General features: G+C 46.2%; 1 protein-coding gene across 2 annotated transcripts in view; it reads left to right on the forward strand.

The window, feature by feature from the left end:
- Nucleotides 1-19,445, forward strand: part of CDS2 (CDP-diacylglycerol synthase 2) — a 57,806-nt gene extending 38,361 nt beyond the window's left edge. For both annotated transcript variants that reach the window (XM_045529602.1, XM_045529601.1), the window contains 9 exons: nt 1,255-1,394; nt 3,596-3,654; nt 4,355-4,437; nt 6,443-6,530; nt 7,041-7,109; nt 8,328-8,480; nt 11,000-11,119; nt 11,547-11,650; nt 11,899-19,445. In XM_045529602.1, coding sequence (XP_045385558.1) covers nt 1,255-1,394; nt 3,596-3,654; nt 4,355-4,437; nt 6,443-6,530; nt 7,041-7,109; nt 8,328-8,480; nt 11,000-11,119; nt 11,547-11,650; nt 11,899-12,031 — 949 coding nt within the window. In that variant the 3' untranslated portion in view covers nt 12,032-19,445. The remainder of the gene's footprint in view (nt 1-1,254; nt 1,395-3,595; nt 3,655-4,354; nt 4,438-6,442; nt 6,531-7,040; nt 7,110-8,327; nt 8,481-10,999; nt 11,120-11,546; nt 11,651-11,898) is intronic.
- Nucleotides 19,446-19,779: the final 334 nt, after the last annotated feature.

A 19,779-nucleotide genomic window follows, 5' to 3' on the forward strand; every position in this document is an offset into this window, starting at 1 on the left:
TATTCTCAGGTACTGACATTTGAGCAGAGCACTGCACAGTGCTGAGAAGACCCGGGGCAAATATGGACCTTCTCCCCCTACTGTGCAGGGACACAGGGATTGAGTCCATGACTCAGTGGGCTGGAGAGTAGTGTTTTGTGCCCAGCAACTTGGTCATGGTCAGGGGAGCTGATGTGCTCAGCCTTAGGTTGGGGACCTCCTTCCCAAGGTGCTTCCCCATTACCCAGCGGCACATGCTGCCTCCCAGCCTCCAGGTGGACCTGTGATTGCCACCTGGGTTAAGATGTAGGTCTCTTTTGTGGCTGTTCTATGGCTGGAAAGCAGTGTGTTGAATTTTGTTAACATGCTCAGAAGGCCTGATCTCTGGCTGTGATCACTTTCCAAAGGAAATTTTTTCTATGTAATAGAAAATAAGCCTAATACGGGAGTTTTTGAACTTCACAATTTAAAAAAATGGGAAAGAGAAGCTCTCTACTCTCTTCCCTGTCTCAGGAGCCTTGTTGAGGGTTTGGAGTGGTGGCTGCATGGCCCCATACTCAGAAGCAGCATGGAGGCTGCAAAGGGATGTGAGTGTGGCTTCTCCTCTCAGGGAAGGCCCGCTGAAGAGAGAGGGGATAGTGACAAGTGAGTTGACGCTAAGGAATGGCTTATGTGTCAGAGCCAGGCTTCAAGGAGGGAGATGCTCTGAAATGAAGCGTAATTAGTGAAATGGGCAAAAACTACTTGCTATAGAAATAAATGCAGGGAGGCACATACCATGTTAGGTCATGCAAGATTTTATGAAGAAAATGGTATTTGAGCAATGAGTGAAAAAATGGGTAAATGAAGAAAATGCTCCAGGCAGGAAAAAGGCAGGAGGAGCAAAGCAGACAGGAGGCAAAGCTGGAATAAACCCTTTTTATAGGAGAGGAGGGATCGCTGTCGGGAAGAGCAGAAATAAGACTGGGGAGGGAAGATGAGGCACGTTTGGGAGGGTCTTATGATTCAAGTGTCATTAGGTTAGGTATGGAAATGCCACCAAAGGACAAAAACCGAATCCCAAGTTTGTGATAAATGGAGAGTGTTGAAAGCTGCCACTAGTTTCTTGATAAACTTCTCACCTACAGCGTCACCAGAGAACCGTGGTCTTCTTGGGGTTCTTGAGGGGTGGGGTGGTCTGCTGCCCCCTGTCCTCTCCTCAGGATTGTCCAACGGTCTTGCTGTAAAGGAGAGGCCACATGTGTTCCCGTGGCACTGACCTGTCCTCGTTTGCAGGTACTTTCTACTGTGTGTAAACTATTTCTTCTACGGTGAGACAGTGACAGATTACTTCTTCACCCTGGTCCAGAGAGAGGAGCCTTTGCGGATTCTCAGTAAATACCACCGCTTCATTTCCTTCACCCTCTATCTGACAGGTACGCATGATTAAGTGGTTCGCCAGTTCTTGTGTCTGTATTATTTTTGTATGTCTGTCAAATAGGCATCGAGAAATTTTTTTTGGTTAGTTTCGTGGCATCAACTCTGACCATGCAAGGGAGCAGAGCTGGCAGCTCTGTCTTATGTTGAGCTGTGGCAGCTCTTTACTAAGAGAAACGGAGTCTGAGGGGCTTGTGCGATTGTGGGGAACTGCATTTTATGCCACCTGTCCCTATGTTCTGGCCTCTGTTGAAGGGGACAGCACAGCATGATCCTGTTGGCAGAAACTCTGCAGTGGGACCACCCAGACCCTCACCGTCATCAGGAGAGTCATCTTAGGAGACCCCCTTGAGAGACATTGCAGCGTGGTGGAAATTTGACTGGATTTGGGCTTTAAAAGACTCAGCACCCTCAAGAGGCTAGGAATTTAATCTTTCTGAGTCTCAGCTCTTTTGTAATGTAGAGCTAAACCCGCCCAATTATTGTGAGGATTAAATTAGACATATTAAAACTTCATAAACACTAAAGTGTTATATTAACATAAACTCAGGTAAGGCCACACACCAATTCTAATAATGCTAATGGTCTTCATAGTTGCCGTCAAAGCCAGTTTGAGGCACATGAGAAATTTGTTCTGATCTCAATTTCTGTCTGACCTGTTTTGATCACAAGTTTTTGAATAGCCTTATAGTTCTGTGAATGACACCTGGCTATTAAAATATGAAGACTACTGCCAGGGGGTCTGCTGCTGTTGAGGATATTCAGAGAGCATGCCTTAGACCCTGAAAGCAGCCTCCCATGGGAGGGGGTCAGGGGTCTGGAACAGTGACACACTCATTTCTGGGCAGGACTGCTTTCACAGGGCCTAGCACACTTACGGGTAAAGGTTCCTTTCCTTCCTGGAGAAGGGGGCTGCAGACATTTTTTGCCACTATCTAGGTCACTGTGAGAGAGATGCAAGGGTGATCTTGACCCTATACTAAGTGGATCCCTCCTCCCCCAACCCTATTCTCTAGGACAGGGGTTGGCAAACTTTTCCTTTCCTTTCTTTTCCCTTTCCCTTTCCCTTCCTTTTCTTCTCTCCTTTTCTCTCTCTCTCTTTCTTTCTCTCTCTCTCTTTTAACTGGGCTAGAGTGCAGTGGTGGCATCATCACAGCTCACTCCTGGGCTTAAGCCATTCTCCTGCCTTAGCCTCCCGAGTAGCTGGGACTACAGGCTTGTACCACCATGCCAGGCTAACTTTTCTGTTTTTTGTAGAGGAAAGGGTCTCACTATGTTGCCCAGGCTGGTCTTGAATTCCTGGCCTCAAGAGATCTTCCTGCCTTGGCCTCCCAAAATGCTAAGATTACAGGCCTGAGCCACTGTGCCCAGCCTGTCAAACTTTTTCTTAAAGTTCCAATTAGTAAATATTTTAGGCATTGGAGGCGGTAGGGTCTCTGTTGCAACCACAGTCATGCATCACTTAATGATGGAGATATGTTCTGAGAAATGCATCATTAGTTAATTTTGTTATTGTAGGAACAGCATAGAGTGTACTTACACAAACCTAGATGGTATAGCCTACTGCACACTTCAGCTATATGGTATAGCCTGTTGCTCCTAGTCTACAAACCTGTACAGCATGTCACTGTACTAAATACTCCAGGCAATTATAACACAATGATATTTGTGTATCTGAACATAAAAAAGGTTCAGTAAAAATATGATATTATAATCTTGTGGACCACCATCATATATGTAGTCTATTATTGACCAAAATGTTGTTATTTGGAGCATGAATGTACTCAGTTCTGCCATTGTAGCTCAAAAGTAGCTACAGACAATATGTAAACAAATAAGCATTACTGGGTTCCAATAAAACTTTATTTATAAAAACAGGCTGCTTTCCTGACCGTTGTTTGCTGGTCCCTGCTCTAGGAACAAAACATTCCTATCTCATGAATAGTGTCCTGAATTGAGTGTGGTCTGCAAAATTATAAAATATTGCCTTCCTTTTATTATCTTGGAGGAGTTATTTTTTCTTTACGACTGTTTCTCTAGATAACTAGTTTTCCTCCCCTGGGTTTTGAAATTGTGTACCAGTTAGCTGCTGGGAAAAAATTAGCCAAAGAACCACTTAACACAGCTAAAGGAAATGACTAGGACAAAGATAAATGTGCATGCAATTCATTTTGTCCTTTCTTGTCTCTCTTCAAACTAGGATTCTGCATGTTTGTACTGAGTCTGGTCAAGAAGCATTATCGACTGCAGTTCTACATGGTAAGGGAAATGTGTGTGTGTGTGTGTGTGTGTGTGTGTGTGTGTGAGAGAGAGAGAGAGAGAGAGAGAGAGAGGACTCTTGGTTTAAATGAAGTTCCGCAGAAACTCAACAGGGCTTTCATGCTTTTTGTAATAAATGAACACTCTGGAATGCCGTCTGTTCTGTGTGCATGCAGAACCCAGAGCATGAAGGAACAGTGCCCGTTGTCAGCTTTACATCGACCTAGAGCCAGGCGCTACTACTTAACTTATGGCATAGGCAGTCTCCCCACTAGGGCCCTGAAGGTGGACTCCAGGTAAGGCTCAAGCTGCAGCTTCAGATGCTGCCCACGGATAGCCCGTCTGGTACATCATGTGCTGCCAGTCATTCCCTGCCTCACCTTGAGAACACCTCCTCTCTGAGTGCCCCAAGCACCCAGTAAATACAAAGAAAGTGAAAAGTACCCGGGCTCTCAGAGCAGGAAGGGCTCACTCACTAGTGGGCCCTACTTTTGGTGGGGACTCTTAGCTGGGGTGGGGGGGCCCACACAATGTTACTCCCAGAGGCCTGTTCTGTACCTTTTCACTTCCAATAAGTTAGATATAAAAGCAGATATTCTTCCTTCTTGTTTCTCATTGATATTCTGTTTGATATTGATTAGTCTTTGAAGTTACTTTCAAGGTAAATGAATAGGTAAAGTTTATTTTTCTTCTTTTGCAGTTTGGCTGGACCCACGTAACGTTACTGATTGTTGTAACTCAGTCACATCTCGTTATCCACAACCTGTTTGAGGGAATGATCTGGTGAGTGATGTTGGGGGCAGAGGAGACTTTCCCTTTTATTTTGTGGCTGTTTCTCCTGAACAGGAAGACTGAGAGCCCCTGCCTTACCTTCTAAGCCAGGGGTTCTCAGCTTGAACCACATTAACGATCCCCTGCAGGGCTAGTTATGGATTGCTGGATCCAACGCCTGAATTTCTGATTTGGTCGATCTGGGGTAGGGCCTGAGAACTTGAATTTCTAGTACATTCCCAGGTGATGCTGCTGCTGCTGCACAGGACCCACACTCTGAGAACCACTGTTCTAGACTGACGCTACAGGGATATTTAAAGACTCAAAGACAACGCAACATGTATGGCAACAAATTTGAAAACCTAGAGGAAATATTCATGATTTCCTGGCAAAATGTGTACTGAAAGTCATGAAGAAGGAAACTTGAATAGATCAATAAGTATAAAAGAAAATTATGTAAGATTGCACACCTGGAAAAAGAAACAGGCCCAGATGGGATAACAGCTGAGTTTTATCTAATCTTTCTACCAAAGCTGATGAAGAGGGAGAAACAAGAATGATAAGCCAATTTCTTTTATGATTATATATAAACCATTCTAAACAAAATATTAGCAAATGGAATCTGACCATGTGTCAAAAGAATAATATGCTAGTGCTTAGTAGATTTTATTCCAGAAATGCAGTGGTTTCAACAGGAAATCTGTTGGCATTGATAGAAATCAGCAGGCCAATGAAGACGCTGGATGGTCTTAGCGGGAAGGGAAAGGCGTATCCCAGTGTGCATGAGAGAGAGAGGTTCTTAAGTACTGGGGTTAAGATCCAGATTGTGCCTTTGCTTCCAGTTGTCACAGTTAGGATGCAGCAATGCCCACCTCCTGAGGAGTAGATTAGTAAATATATGTAAAGTGCTCAGAACCGAGACTGGCTTACATTAGCCTAAGGCATCATTACATTTAAAACAATTACAATGGCTGGGGGAGGCAAGTAACTCCTCTTTCAGTGTTTTTTTTTTTTTGTTTGTTTGTTTGTTTTGTTTTTTTTTAAAGGTCCTTCTTAAGAGTGGCACCTACTAAGTTCTCATCTTCAGGGCCAGACATACCACTTAGTGCTACAGTGAATAATATTAAAATCTCCATAATTGTTGGTTTTCAGACTCAACCTGGAAGACTTAGTTATAGTTACAGAGCAGAGACCATGTGCCAGAGGCCTCAACAGAGTAAATCACGTTGTAGGGGCTGGGGGGCGAATGGAGTAAGGAGGGTACCGATGCTCTGATTCTCTCCCTTAACAAACAGGAAGTCAGAAAATACTGCCTGCAGTTGATAGGCAGGACATAGAAGTTTATGTATACAATACTATGCTAAACTGTAATAGAAGAATTTTTAAAAAGTGTCAGAGAGGTGAGAGTGAGGAGAGAATAGGGATGGTGCAAGTGTGGAAACCACCCCCTCTCTTGTGGGGAAGAGGTGGTGAAGAAATCTAGCTGTGTGTCGGGTTTTGCTCTCAGTGTTGTCCTAGGGAAAGATAGGGCTCACAAGAGCTGGCAATAAGCAGTAAAAAGTTAAGTATGAAATAGACATACAGTATATTATTTAGAGTTGTGGAGGTAACTACTAGAAGAAGAAAAATTAGAAATGATTAAAAGTGGTTGTTTTTGAGGAGTGGAGATAGGGATGGGGAAAGAAGGAAAACTTATTTTTTAATTTCTTTTACAATTTGAATTTATATTTGTGTGTGTGTATATATATGTGTATATATATATTACTTTATCATTAAAAAAGAACCAATGACATTTTATAAAGTGCCTTAGTAGTCATTCAGTAAACATTTGAATATGCCAGGTACTAGGTATGGCTTTTTGGTATTTTCTTTCTTTTTAACTTATTCCTTAATGGGTGACAAGTATAATAATTTATGTGTTGTTTTGGTACTGGAATTTATGAATGGCATTATTTAGTGGACTTCTGGGGCACTATCATCTTGGTAGACTTGATCTTTACTTTGGTTTCTTTCCCAGGTTCATTGTCCCCATTTCTTGCGTGATCTGTAATGACATCATGGCCTATATGTTTGGCTTTTTCTTTGGTCGGACTCCACTTATCAAGGTAAATAGATTATCCTAACATGAAATATCACCGTGATGGGAGGGTGGTGCTTTCAATATGAGCAGATCAGCTTGGCACACACAGGAAATATAGCTGTGTGTATTGTGGCCACGTCTTCATGTCATCCTGGTAATACGCTGATTTTAAGACAAAGGCCAAAGAAAAACATTGAAAACTCATTTAAAAAAAAGAGAGAGCTAATAAAATATTTTTACAAACTATATAGGCACATTTTTGGGGTTTTGATCTGGATTTGAGTGTTGTCATTTAGTCTGTGTAGTCTATGGGTTTTATAATAAAAATATTTGAATGACTGATTGAAACAGAAAGGAGACCAAAGGAAGGGTATAAGGTGGGGAACAAAGACACTATATTTGGGGGAATTTTAGAAGGTGACATGGTTAACAGGATGGGAGTTTTAAGATAGAAAGGTTTTTAACAAGTAATCATGGTTCCCAAAGCTGGCGTTATTGAAACACCCGTTGCTAAGAACTTGTTCTCCGTCCACAGCTCTCCCCGAAGAAGACCTGGGAAGGCTTCATCGGGGGCTTTTTTGCCACTGTGGTGTTTGGCCTTCTGGTAGGTGGTGGCTCCTGGCTGGGAGGGTGGGAGCTGGGCGAGTAGACACAGGCCTCATGCTACCTTCCAAGGCCTGTCTAGAGCTAGACAGTGTCTCCCGAGGCCAGGGCCTCCATCTGCTGAAAATGCTGACCTTGCCTGGGTAAAGGCAGCCACCAGCTGTCCTTTACTCATTAGTTTTCAACCAGGGTGTCGGCAGCTGGAGAGCAGGGCTGTGTGCACCTTGCATGCCCTCTTATGCCCAGGCACGGCATCAGCAGGCAGTGTTCTCGTCAGGCATCTGATGTTCCAAGGTCAGGGCGAGGGCACCGAGAGTAAGGGGTGAGATGAGACGTGCCACTCGAGCCCAGATTTTCTCCTGTGTGTGCCCTGCCCTTAGGTGGGTGACCTTCCTGCCCTTTCGAGAGCACCAGTCTTTGTTTAGACCCTCGGCCAGTCTCCCTTCTTCAGTGCTGTCTGGCTGCCCCTCCGTGCTCCCCCTCCCCACCCCCCAGCACTGTTGCTCTCTTGCCTTCTTCTTCCTGGTGTCTGCCTCTCGCTGCACCACTCCCATGGCCTGAGAGATCTGAGGAAAGTGGACCATAGCTTCCCAGATGGGGAGGATCTTCTCATATTTTTTTTTTGTTGTTGTGGTTTGCTTTTGTTTTTGAGATAGGGTTTTACTCTGTCACCCTGGCTAGAGTGCTGTGGTGTCAGCCTAGCTCACAGCAACCTCAAACTCCTAGGCTGAAGCGATCCTCCTGCCTTGGCCTCCCAAATAGTTGGGGCTATCACTTGCTGCTAATTTTTGTATTTTTAAAAAAATTTTTTTGTAGGGATGGGGTCTTGTTATGTTGCTCAGGCTGATCTCCTGGCCTAAAGTGATCCTCTCACCTTGGCCTCCCAAAGTGCTGGGATTACAGCTGTGAGCCACCACACCCAGCCCTTGTTGTAGTTCTTTGCTCAAATTCATTCAGGTCTTTCCTGGATTCTTTCAAGGCCTGGGTGTTTGTGCACCTCTGTGTGAGACCTCAGTGGGTAGTGAGGGTTTTTTTTTTTTTTTTTTTTTTAAACTTCAGGTAAAATACACGTGTGGTGAAACATGAACCTCTGATTCAGCTCGAAGCTTGCAGTTAGTGGGGTGCTAGGCACTGTGAGGAACGTGGCCAAACCAGGTATCTGCCGTCCAGGCTGGATGGCTGGAACTTGTCTCCTTGCCTGTCTCCTCTTCCTCCTCAGCTGTCCTATGTGATGTCCGGGTACAGATGCTTCGTCTGCCCCGTGGAGTACAACAACGACACCAACAGCTTCACTGTGGACTGTGAGCCCTCGGACCTGTTTCGCCTGCAGGAGTACAACATTCCTGGGGTGATCCAGTCAGTCATTGGCTGGGTACGTGCCACTCACATGGGGCAAATAGCCTTTGGGCCTTGGTTGAACAGTGACTACAAAGAGAGAGCCCCCTCCACCACCACCTGCTGTCCTCAAAAGCTAGCTTCCTCCCCCCCAAAGCTATAAGCCCCAGGATGAAGGAGAATTGCTCAAGCCAGGGCCGGAGACCTTTCCCCCCAATTCAGATCATGCAGACCAGTGGTTCTCAAAGTGTGTTCTGTGGATCCCTGGGTGACCCTGAGATCCTTTTAGTGGGGTCTGGGATGTCATGACTATTACTATTTTCATCATTAGACTATGACATTGTATGCCTTTTTCAATGTGTTGACATTTGCTGTGATATGGTACAAAAGCAGTGGTGGTTAAAACTGCTGGTGCCCTCACGTGAGTTAAGGCAGTGGGTTCTTTACGCCACACGCTTGTAGTACAAACAGGCCCGTTGCTGTTAAGAATGTGCTTGAAATAGTAAAATTATTATTCAGTCTTGACCCTTGCACACACACTTTTTTAATACTCGGTCTACTGAAATGGAACATATGTGTAAAATGTTTCCACTAAATACTGAAGTATGCTGCTTGCCTACAGGGAAAGCATGTATGTGTGCAGTTACTTGAGTTGTGAGCCAAATCTGCTGTTTTTTTCCTAGGAATATAATCTTTACTTGAAAAGAACTGACAAATTATAGTTTTTTCAGACTTGAGAATTTGGCAGACATTTTTCTTGGAAAGGATGAAGTGAGTGTGTCACTTTAAGGAAAATGACAGTAATTGTTACCAATGATAAAATTTGGCTCTCAAGTGAAAAGTAGAATTTAGGAAAGTGTGACCTGCCACTGTGAGCTTGGCAGCTCCCTGATTCTTATAGGCTTTTCTGATGAGATCTGTGGTGATTTTAACATATGTTAAATTTTTTTTCGTTTTTTTTCTTTTTACTTTTTATATTAATTAATTAAGAGGCAGGGTCTTACTCTGTTGCCAGGCTGGAGTGCAGTGGCCTGATCATAGCTTACTGCAACCTCAAACTCCTGGGCTCAAGCAATCCTCCTGCCTCTGCCTCCCGAGTAGCTGGGACTACAGGCGCACACAACCACACCCGGCTAATTTTTTAGTTTTTGTAGAGATGGGGTCTTGCTGTATTGCCCAGGCTGGTCTCAAACCCTTGGGCTCAAGCAATCCTCCCGCCTCAGCCTTCTAGAGTGCTGGTATTACAGGTGCGAGCCACTGTGCCCAGCCAACATATGATATTTTGATATTATATGATGAAATGTGTCTACATTTGGAAGATTTATATAATTCAGTGAACCAACATTTTCTTTTTTTTTCGAGATGGAGTCTCACTCTGTCACCTGGGCTCAAGTGCGGTGGCATCAGCCTAGTTCACAGCAACCTCAAACTCCTGGGCTCAAGTGATTCTCCTGTCTTAGCGATTCTCTTGCCTGTAGCTGGGATTACAGGCATGCGCCATGATCCTCGGCTAATTTTTCTATTTTTAGTAGAGACAGGATCTTGCTCCAGCTGGTTTTGAACTCCTGACTTCAAGCTATCCTCCCACCTCGGCTTCCCAGAATGCTAGGATTATAGGTGTGAGCCACTGCGCCTGGCCACAACCAGTATTTTCTAAATGGCTGATGCATGGTGTTATACAGTAAAAGAACCATTTAAAGTACAAGATAGGCCAATGGATTTTAATGTAAAAGAGTATAAAAAGTTCATCAATAGGATTTCAGATTGCACATTGTCCCTGACGTTGAAGAAATGACTACTTGTCAAGTTCTGGCATGGTGTCAAAAAAGAATACCACAATTATCTGAGAAGACTACTAAAAAACTCTCCCTTTTTTCAACAACATATCTGTAAGGCTGGATTTTCTTCATATATTTCCACCAAAACGACATATTGCAATAGATTAAATGCAGAATATCTTAATGTCTTCCATTAAGCTAGATGTTAGAGATTTACAAAAATGGGAAAAAAAAATCCACTCCTCTTACTGATTAAAAAAATATATAATTAGTTTCATAAAGAGTTATTTCTGGTGACATGTAATAAGGGTTGGCCCATTTGGTGTTGATATAACAGAACTCTTGAGGCTGGGTAAGCATAAAGCAAATAGCTCACCGTTCTGCAGACTGGGAAGTACGAGAAGCGAGGTGCTGGCTTCTGCCGGCTTCTGGTGAGAGCTTTTTGCACTTGGTCATAGCATAGTGGAGAAGGTCCCAGGGGAAGCAGGCCGTGCAAAGAGGCAAAACCCGGGGGGCAGCCTCGCTTTATAACAACCCACTCTCATGGGAACATTCCCGAGAGAACCCATCCAGTCTTGAGAGTGAGAACTCACTACCTCTAGAAAGGCGTTAACCATTCCTGAGGGATTTGCCCTCGTAACCCACACCCCACCAGGCCCCATGTCCTGGCACTGCCATCCCAGGGATCAGATTTCAGCATGAGTTTTGGTGGGGACAACTCAAATCGCAGCACTGGGCTCATGGGCACGTTGATTTTTACTTTGCTTGTCCTCCTCAGAAAACGGTCCGGATGTACCCCTTCCAGATTCACAGCGTCGCCCTCTCCACCTTCGCCTCGCTCATCGGCCCCTTTGGCGGGTTCTTCGCAAGTGGATTCAAACGAGCCTTTAAAATCAAAGTAGGAAAACTCTGGTCTCTGTCCCCTCATCTTGCTCCCTCCTCGCCCAGCCCGGCCTGTCTCCCCCTGTCCTACCCCATCCGCCACCACCCTCTTCAGAATACCAGGCTGTACACCCTGGTGACTAATGTGTGCTCTTCCTGACCCAGGTGCTAAAGTTAGGTGGGTTAAATAAAAATACGTTTCTTTCCAAAAAAACACAATAGTTGATTTTAAGTTTATTTGTTAATATATATTTCTTCAAAAGAATATTTTTAATTTAATAAAATTATGTCCTAAGATAGCCTCAGCTCTAGATTTAATATTTTTCACTTTCTGTTGCTCTCAGTTACTCAGGACAGTTGCTGGACATTGGGGTGGGACCTGTAGGCTGGATTTGGTCATTGGCTGAACCCAGGCTCACCTGTCTCTCCTTTGCCTCTAACAGGACTTTGCCAATACCATTCCTGGCCACGGAGGCATCATGGATCGCTTTGACTGCCAGTATCTGATGGCCACCTTTGTCAATGTGTACATCGCCAGTTTTATCAGGTATATACTTTTCCATGTTGGTGGATTTTTAAGTATGGTGCAATTCTAGAATTTTAGCTACATCAAAGTTCCAGTGAAAAGTATCCCAAATGTGAATGTAGTTATTTTTTACTGCTTATGGATTTTCTGAAACCTTCCTCCACCCTCCATTAGTAGAGAATCCAGAGATCAGAGCAGCCCCTTGGATAATCTGGCCTTAGAAGCTTCTAGGCCCCAGCTCAGCGCTGTTTCTTCACGTTCCGTTCCAGGGGCCCTAATCCAAGCAAACTGATTCAGCAGTTCCTGACCTTGAGGCCAGATCAGCAGCTCCACATCTTCAACACGCTCCGGTCTCATCTGGTTGACAAGGGGATGCTGACAGCTGCCACGGAGGACGAGTAGGGGCCACCTGGGGCCGGGAGAGCAGGAGCAGGACTGAGCAAGGGGCAGGTCTCCAAGGCAAGCCCTGCTGGTGTGACTCAGACAATGACAAGGCTTCAACTCACTGTCTTTCTTTCTTTCTTTTTTTTTTTTTTTTGGTAGGGTATTTTTTATTTGTGGATTCAAAAAAATCTGTATATACAGTCTATGTTTATGATTTGGGTTGTGAGTAAGCTATAGCTTTGAGTTGGAAAGAAGTCATGGGGGTAAAAACCGTTTGAGTTTTTTAAAGAAACAAAAGTATTTAACAATCCAGAAGACAATGTTGCCCAGCTCAGGAGTGTGTCTGCTTGGTGGTTCTAGCCCCCATCAATTGAACTGTTTCTGGGCTCAGACAAACACAGACATGCATCTGTGTCTGACCAGTTCAGGGGGCTTCCTCACCTGTGTCGGGGGGCACGGCTTGGATGTCTTTGCTGTCCTGGAGAGCTTTCACCTGGTCTTTTCTAGCAACCATGGGAGGTTGCCTTCTGTGGGATGGAAGGATGGATTGCTTATTAAGAGAGAAGCATTCCGTCCACACGGAAATCCTGCAAAGTATAAAGAAGCTCTGCTTCATAGTACGGTTTCACCTTACTTTATCACAGACTGAAAGAAAGTTTCAGTTTTTATTTTTTTCAGAAAGCACGAGAAATTATTTATAATAGTCTGGAGAAAAAACACACTGTAATATTTCAAGTGTATGCAGTAGAATGTACTGTAACTGAGCCCTTTCCCACATATTTTCGGCTCGAGTGTCTCCTGTAGGGCAGTCCAGCTAACTGTGTCTTTTTCAGGGACGATGCCGTCACATTTGTGCTGTAGACCTGCTGCTGCTGAATCCTTCCCGGGGCTTTCCCATCAGGCAGGGAGCAGAGGGCTTCTCACTCGTGCACCCTTTGCCTGAACACCCATGTAGCTGCTGTGTTGTGTATATTTTCCTCTTAACGGTGTATATATCTGTTTGTTTTAAAAAGTCAGTTATTTCTCACAATGATTTTAGTTGCACCATGACTTTTCACTGAAACCACAAAGTCCTGCTTAAAACTATGGAAAACCTAGCCTGATCAGAGGCTTGACTATTTTGAAGATTAAATGCACACTTTTTATATATATAATGTGACCAGTTTAAATGTATTTTGTATTTGACTGGGGTACCTTCTGTTGTTGCTATTTGCTAAACTGTGATTTATTTTTTTCCCTCCCTAATTATAAAGGTGAGATTGACTTGGGGAAGACAGATGAGTCCTAAGCGATGGAGCGTGGGAGAGAGCATTTGCTGCCCAAACGTGTTAAATTATTCTGTGCTGTGGTTGCTTTCACTTCCAATGAGGGTGTAATGACTTGCTTCAGCACATTGGTCTAGTGGTGCTTTGTGTTGTTTCTGCTTGTAAATTAGCCTTACTGCCTCCCTCAAAGCTCATGGGCAACCCAGGTCTCTGAGGCGTGGGGCAGAGAACAGAGCCCTCAAAATGTTTCAGTTTACGTATCACTGTGTGACCTCCCACATGCGTGCGGGGTTGAAGTGGCTTCTTTTCCCTGAACTTTCACTTCATTTCAGCTTCATGGCTTTTCTCATTCAGGTCCAAGGCCTTCTTAAAAACAAAACACATGTGACCCCAGGCTGGATGTATTGCTCTCAGGGGACTCATTTTCCGTGCTGTCTTCCCATTTCTCTATCCTGCAACTCTGGCAGAGCAAGTTCACATCGACAGAGGCTCCTGTGGGTATTGAGTCACATCCTGGGCACACAAAAAGGAAGCGGTTTCAGGCCTTTTCTAAATGCTTGTCCCCAAGATGAGTCAGTATCTCAGCAACAAATCTGAAGCAGTGAAGGTGATCAGTAATGGGACTGTAGTTTTCAGATTGGAGAGTGAACCTGGGTCACCAACCTAGATACCGAAGGGTGCCTACTTGTCTCTTCTGTCCCTTTGTGGGTATATGTGGGGTCCTTAGGAATAGGGAGTCTCACTGGGGCTCAGCAGCAGAGACTGTCTCCAGTGGGACTGCCTTAGGGACCAGGAGCCTGGCAGCAGCAGGCAAAGTCTCGGTCCTTTGTGGCCGTGGTCACTGAGGGGTCCTGGGAAGCAGGAGCTGGACGCTCACTGGAGCTGTCAGCAGGAAGGCCAGAGGGTTCGCTTGGCCTTTATTTTCTTCTGATTTCCCCACGTGCTTTCTGGGGAAGAGGAATTCCCCAAATAGCCAGAAGAGCAACGCCACCTTGTGTCCAGAGTACACTGTTTCTCTTTCTCCTAATATTTACAGACAAGATTCAAAAGGCTGTTTTAACATACACCCGTGCAGATCTTAATGAATGGCATTGCTCGCTTTAGACTGATTTTTTTTTTTTTGGTCAGAAATAAAATGTGACTGAAACCGTGTGCCCCTCCTTGTGTGAATTCACTGTTTATCACTTCCATGCATGGTTTGTGTTTCTCACTTGTTTATGTATTCATCAATACTTTGTGGTCCCGTTTTAGAGATCTTTGTTTTGTTTTCCAGTTTGTGTCCTCTGCATTCTCACAACAGCCTTCTGAGGTGCCTCAGGTGAGAGTCCTGAGCACCTGTGCACAGGACTAGCCCCGCTTGCCTCGTGAACGTGGTTTGAGCACACCTGGGGTGTTGCAGCTTCCCTTCTCTCAAGCTCGTGAGGCCTGGCCTGAGCCAGGTTAGAGCTTAAATTGCTCTTAAATCATAACTGGTGAAGTAAGGAGTTGATGAGGAAGGGGTCACAGACACCAGTGCTGACTCTCGAAATGCAGCCTGGTGCCCTGACCCGTGAGTTGTACTCATGACAGCTCACAGGGCACCAGGTCTTGCCCTGTGTGTGTGTTCGCATGCCGCCCTCTGAACTGCATTCAGCATCGCGAGACTGCACGTTTGTGTTTTACTCCTGCAAGCGAAACCCTTTAAAGGCAGCCTGGGCCTTCGGTATGTTTATTAGTATTTTTCCCTTTGCCTATCTGCTTATGTATTGTCTGTTAATTATTTTTTGTCGGTTTCATATTCTGAGCATTTTAGTAGCTACAATATTAACTACATTTAAAATGTATCTACTCTTAGTGTTGTATACTCTGTAATGTGTAAGAACTAGTCTCACGTCCATTGAAACTAGTCCTTTTTCAGAGGTGCGAAATGCAACTTTTAACCTATGCAGGTGGACTTTGAAACCATTTTTATGAAATTTACTTTTTCCCACTCGGCTTTTAACCTGTAACTTGACCTATATTATGCAAGAAAATCCCAAAACTATACTTTAAGGGAGACTACGCAGACCCTGTGATTTGAGTTTAAGCTAGTTGTTGAGTTGGAGGGAGCCTGATTCACATGGACTCTTGAGTTGAGATCTTCACACTGTCAGCGAACTCCTGGCGGGCTGAGGTCCATCCTGCTGCTGACAGATTTGGGGAGGGGGAGGATTTGAACGGCTCAGGGCGAAAATCAGCCTTGCTGGGGAGAACTGTTCAGCAGTGGCCTTGTTCCTTATGAAGCCAGACCCAGGTGGATTTCTGAGGGGAAGTAGATTTTCATTGCTCTACTAAGGGGAATGATTTCACTTGGACCCAGGTTCCTGTTCTGAGGGCAGGGTCGGGAGGAAAGGCTAGGGGAAGGCTGTCCAGGCGACTGTTGAGGACACATTGCAAGATGGTAGGCTGTGGGTGGACTCACACATGTGCTTGTCTGGAGCACAGGGCTCCAGAGAGCAGCTGGAACACTGTCAGCTCCTGAACGCAGGGACTAATACTCACACAGAGCCTCATAGTCTTCCTTGTCTTGGCCAAAACAATCTTCCTTTTCCTTTTATCACCCTCCACACAGCTGCCCAGCTTCCACTTCTTAAAGAGTTAACAGTTCACACTTCCTGACTCAGTTCCACTTGTTGGATAGGGCCTTGTGGCACGGCCTCCATGGGTTGCTGGGGTTTGGACCAGGCGGTGACGAGGGATTCTTATTTCAGGGCTCTGCCTGGCCCACCTCCTCTTGGGCCTGGACTTTTCCCTCCCACATCCCGTACAGAGGGTGGGCCGCGTTCTCAGAAGAGTCCCAGCTGCTGTTTCCATTCCAGGTTAACCAGCCAGATCACCTGGCTCTCAGGTGGATGGAGGCTGTGCTTCTCATCTGGAGCTGTCTCTTGATCAAGGCTCTCACCTGTTTGCATGGGCACCATGTTTTCCAAGGCGCAGAGATCTCTACTTTGAGGGAAGTTTAGGAGGTATACTTTGGATGCTGAAGTGTTGGGTGTTTTAGGGCCTGTGGATGATTTATGAGAATAGAGGCAGAACATGTGCAGCCTAGGGTTTTATGGCCAGTGGGTTTCAAATCTGTTGGCTGTTTGAAGACTGTCCTCTCCCCTCCGCTTCTCTACGGAAGGCCTGTATACTGAGGTTCCTTCTCTTTTTATTCTTGAGCCAGTGAGATATCACGTGTGTTTATTAATGATTACAATATAGTGCTTAATATGTGCCAGGCATAATGCTAAGGGTTTACATACATTATCCTGTTTAATCCAGAAAACAACCTTTGATTGGGTATTATTATCCCATTTTATAGATGAGGAAACTGAGAGTGACTGAGGTCGAGAGCAGTGGTTAAGACAGACTTCAGGCTCAAAAGACCTAGTTCTGAGCAGGTTACTCGGCTGCTGCCAGCTTCCACCTCCAACCCAGCTGGCTCTGATAATAGTACCTTCTCCATGGGGAGGTTGTGAGGATTTAATGAGATAATGCATGTAAGCATTTAGCACAGTGCCTGGCACATAGTAAGCGCTCAATAAATGGTAGTTCCTTTTGTTGAACTCTGCTAGTAGTTTGGCCCACATTGGTGTAGTGCCACAAACTGGGTTCTCAGTTACCACACTGCCACCACCCTGCACGCAGCCCAGGCCCTTCTGAGAGAAGCGGTCCAGACTCATCACCCGTCTACGGTATCTTGGGGCTTCACGTGTCATTAAGAAGGCCAGCCTGACAAAAGGAAGGAGACTGCGAGGTGTTCAGAAGTTCTGTTCTTAACGGGAAGGGCTGGCCTGAGAATCTTGCCCACCTCCCGTGCCTGTGGTCTGGACTGTCCGTGGGGAGGGGGCCGTTTCCTCTTGCCTGGTGGTGCGTCCACTCTGGGGGCAGTGAAGGGCTGTGTGTGACTCACCGTGGATGCCGCCTTCCCCTCTGGCCAAGGGCTGCGCCCTGCACACACAGCTCAGGAACCTGCAGCAGGGAAGAGTGGGGAAGAGTGGGGAAAACAGAAACCTGCTGTGTAGGAGACCGGACAGACTAAAAGCCTAAAAGTCCTGCCCACACCTGTACAACGCAGCCAGTCTGGGGCCTCGTGTTTCATTCTTTCTTAAAAGTATGAACAGGATAGAAGTGAGCCACCCATTGGGGACAGATGGTGTGGGGTGTTTCTGTCAGATTCTAGGTTAGCAAAGGATCAAATGGGGGATTCATGAGTGGAGGGAGAACAGGCACAGGACTGGGTGAAAAAAGTTCCTTTAACTTCATTTTCTGAACAGGGACAAGGGGGACTGGGGAGCGAGTGTGTGTGCGGCGGAGCTTCCTCACTCTACAGGAAAGGTGCTGGCTAACAGGCCCCGTGGAATTCTGAAGCCAACTCAGTAATAACAGTGTAGAACTACTGGCTTTACTGTGGGTTATTTCCTGGGTGTTGGTGGGACCCAACAGCCTATTGCTAGCATTTAAATAACGGTCTCTGTCCTTCGTTAATTAGTGAAGTCATGGTAATGCCACGAAGCAGGAGAAGATGGTGGTGGGGTTTTAGCAAACAGCGCTGTGACGGGCTGATCCTGGGCTTGCCCCCGAGGGTCCCCTTGCCCTTCTGGGCTCAAGTTTGCCAGGCCTGATGCTTTCTCCCTCATTGTGCCATCGAGTGGACCCAGGGCAGCCTTTTGTCCACACAAAGTCTCATCACAGGGGGCGAGGGACCTCTGGACATTGAGCTGAAGATGCCCCTGCAGTGGTCACCCAAGGCACTGGCAGGGCCAGCTCTTTGCAGCCCCCAGTGGACTTTCTCTGCATAAAGTGCTTGGAAGGTTTAGCCACCTGGTGATTCCATCCCAAGCGAAATTGTGTTTGTTGATGTCACCCACACAGCCGTCCCTGTCACTGGCTGTTGGGATGCTTTCTGTCACTTGCGTTAGGTTCTGGTGCTGGTTTTGCTGGCTTTTCTGAAAGGAACACCGGAACAGAAGAGGGCTTAAGAATGTTTTGTAGCGTGCAGAATGTGCCAGTGTGTTTGAGTGTTCTTTGTGTGCTGTGTCTTCTAAATCCTCTATACACAGAGCACCGTGGGCCTTTAGCAAACCCTGCGTTTCTGTGTTGATGGGCGTCTGGGGGCTGATGATGAAGGGAAAGAGCTGAACAGACATCAGGGCCAATGAAACCAAAGGTTGGAGCCAAGAGAACAAGTCGGGGATTGGGAGGCAGCGGTTTATTGTCATCCAGCCAGAGGACTCCCGAAAAGCTGTAGGGGCAGCAGCAGGAGGAACACAGGGGCGAGGAGGGGGCCAGGAGTCTGCAACTGGGGGCTGACTCTAACTGAGGCATCCCAGTGAATGCTCATGTGGGTGTTGGGACCAGAAAACTGAGCTCAGAATACCCATGCAGGGAAGTTTGAAGCTCATGGATTATCTTCTAGAGTTGATACTGATTCCAAGTTTTAATTTTTATTGCTGTTTAATACTTTCTAAAACAGACGGGGAAGATCAGACAGGAACCCCTCTGTTTTGAAGAAACCCTGGTGTTCTTGGGTGAGTCATGCACGACTGTGGACATCCTTCTTAATTCTGTCCACTTCGAGGATTTGTTTAACCTGCAAGTTCCCCAGACATAGACATGGCCTCCCCACCCACTTTGGGGAGCTGTCTGTGCTTGGAGTGCCAGGCGGTCACATGGGCCCATCACTGCCAGCGTCTGTGCCTCCCAGAGATCCACCGTGTCTGCCCCGGCCGTTCTGCCCCTGTGATTGGGCGAGCATCCCCTGGTCAGTCTCTCTGCCCTGCCCTTGGTAAAGTGGACGGACACGGTGGAATCAGTTATCTGGCACTGATAGGCCAGGTGTTGATATTCAGTTTTTCCACCCTCAGACACGGGGTGACCTTGAAGCAACTCTTGGGTGTGTGGGTCCCCGTGACAGTCCTCACAGCCTCCCCAGGTAGGTGTGTGCCTGGGCGCTCCTGCTGTGCCGTCTCCCCAGTGTGGCGTTTCCCTAAATCAGCGTTCTTCCTGCAGTTGATCTTTGTGCACTTCGGATCAGTGTTGACCAATACGTGTAGGTTCTTTCTCCACATAATGTAAGAACATGATATGCTGTACATTGGAAAGTATTTACCTTATTTATATACCTGAATGTTCCTACTACACAAATAAACATATATTAGATTCTAGATCACGTGTGTGTTCTGATTTGGGGGGGTGTATTTTGGAGGCCAAGGGTGCAGAAGGGGTGCGCCGACCTGGCACGGATGTTGGGGTTGCTTCTGTGGAACCAGCGTTACTCCCCCGGATGCTGCTGACCACTCCCTGCTTCTGGCGACACCTCTGCCCTTGGCCTTCGCAGCCTGCTCCCTGGCTCCCCCGCCCCCTCGGCTGCTCCTCCTCAGGCTTCTTTCTGGGCATCTCTTCTCATCCTTTAGATCTGTGGCTCCCAACCCCCAGAGGAAATTAATAGCTGCTTCTGCTGTCAGGTAGCAGTGGGGCCACCGGAGGCCAACCCCTCCA

This window comes from Lemur catta, chromosome 17 (genome assembly GCF_020740605.2).
Source record: "Lemur catta isolate mLemCat1 chromosome 17, mLemCat1.pri, whole genome shotgun sequence".
Lineage (NCBI taxonomy): Eukaryota > Metazoa > Chordata > Mammalia > Primates > Lemuridae > Lemur > Lemur catta.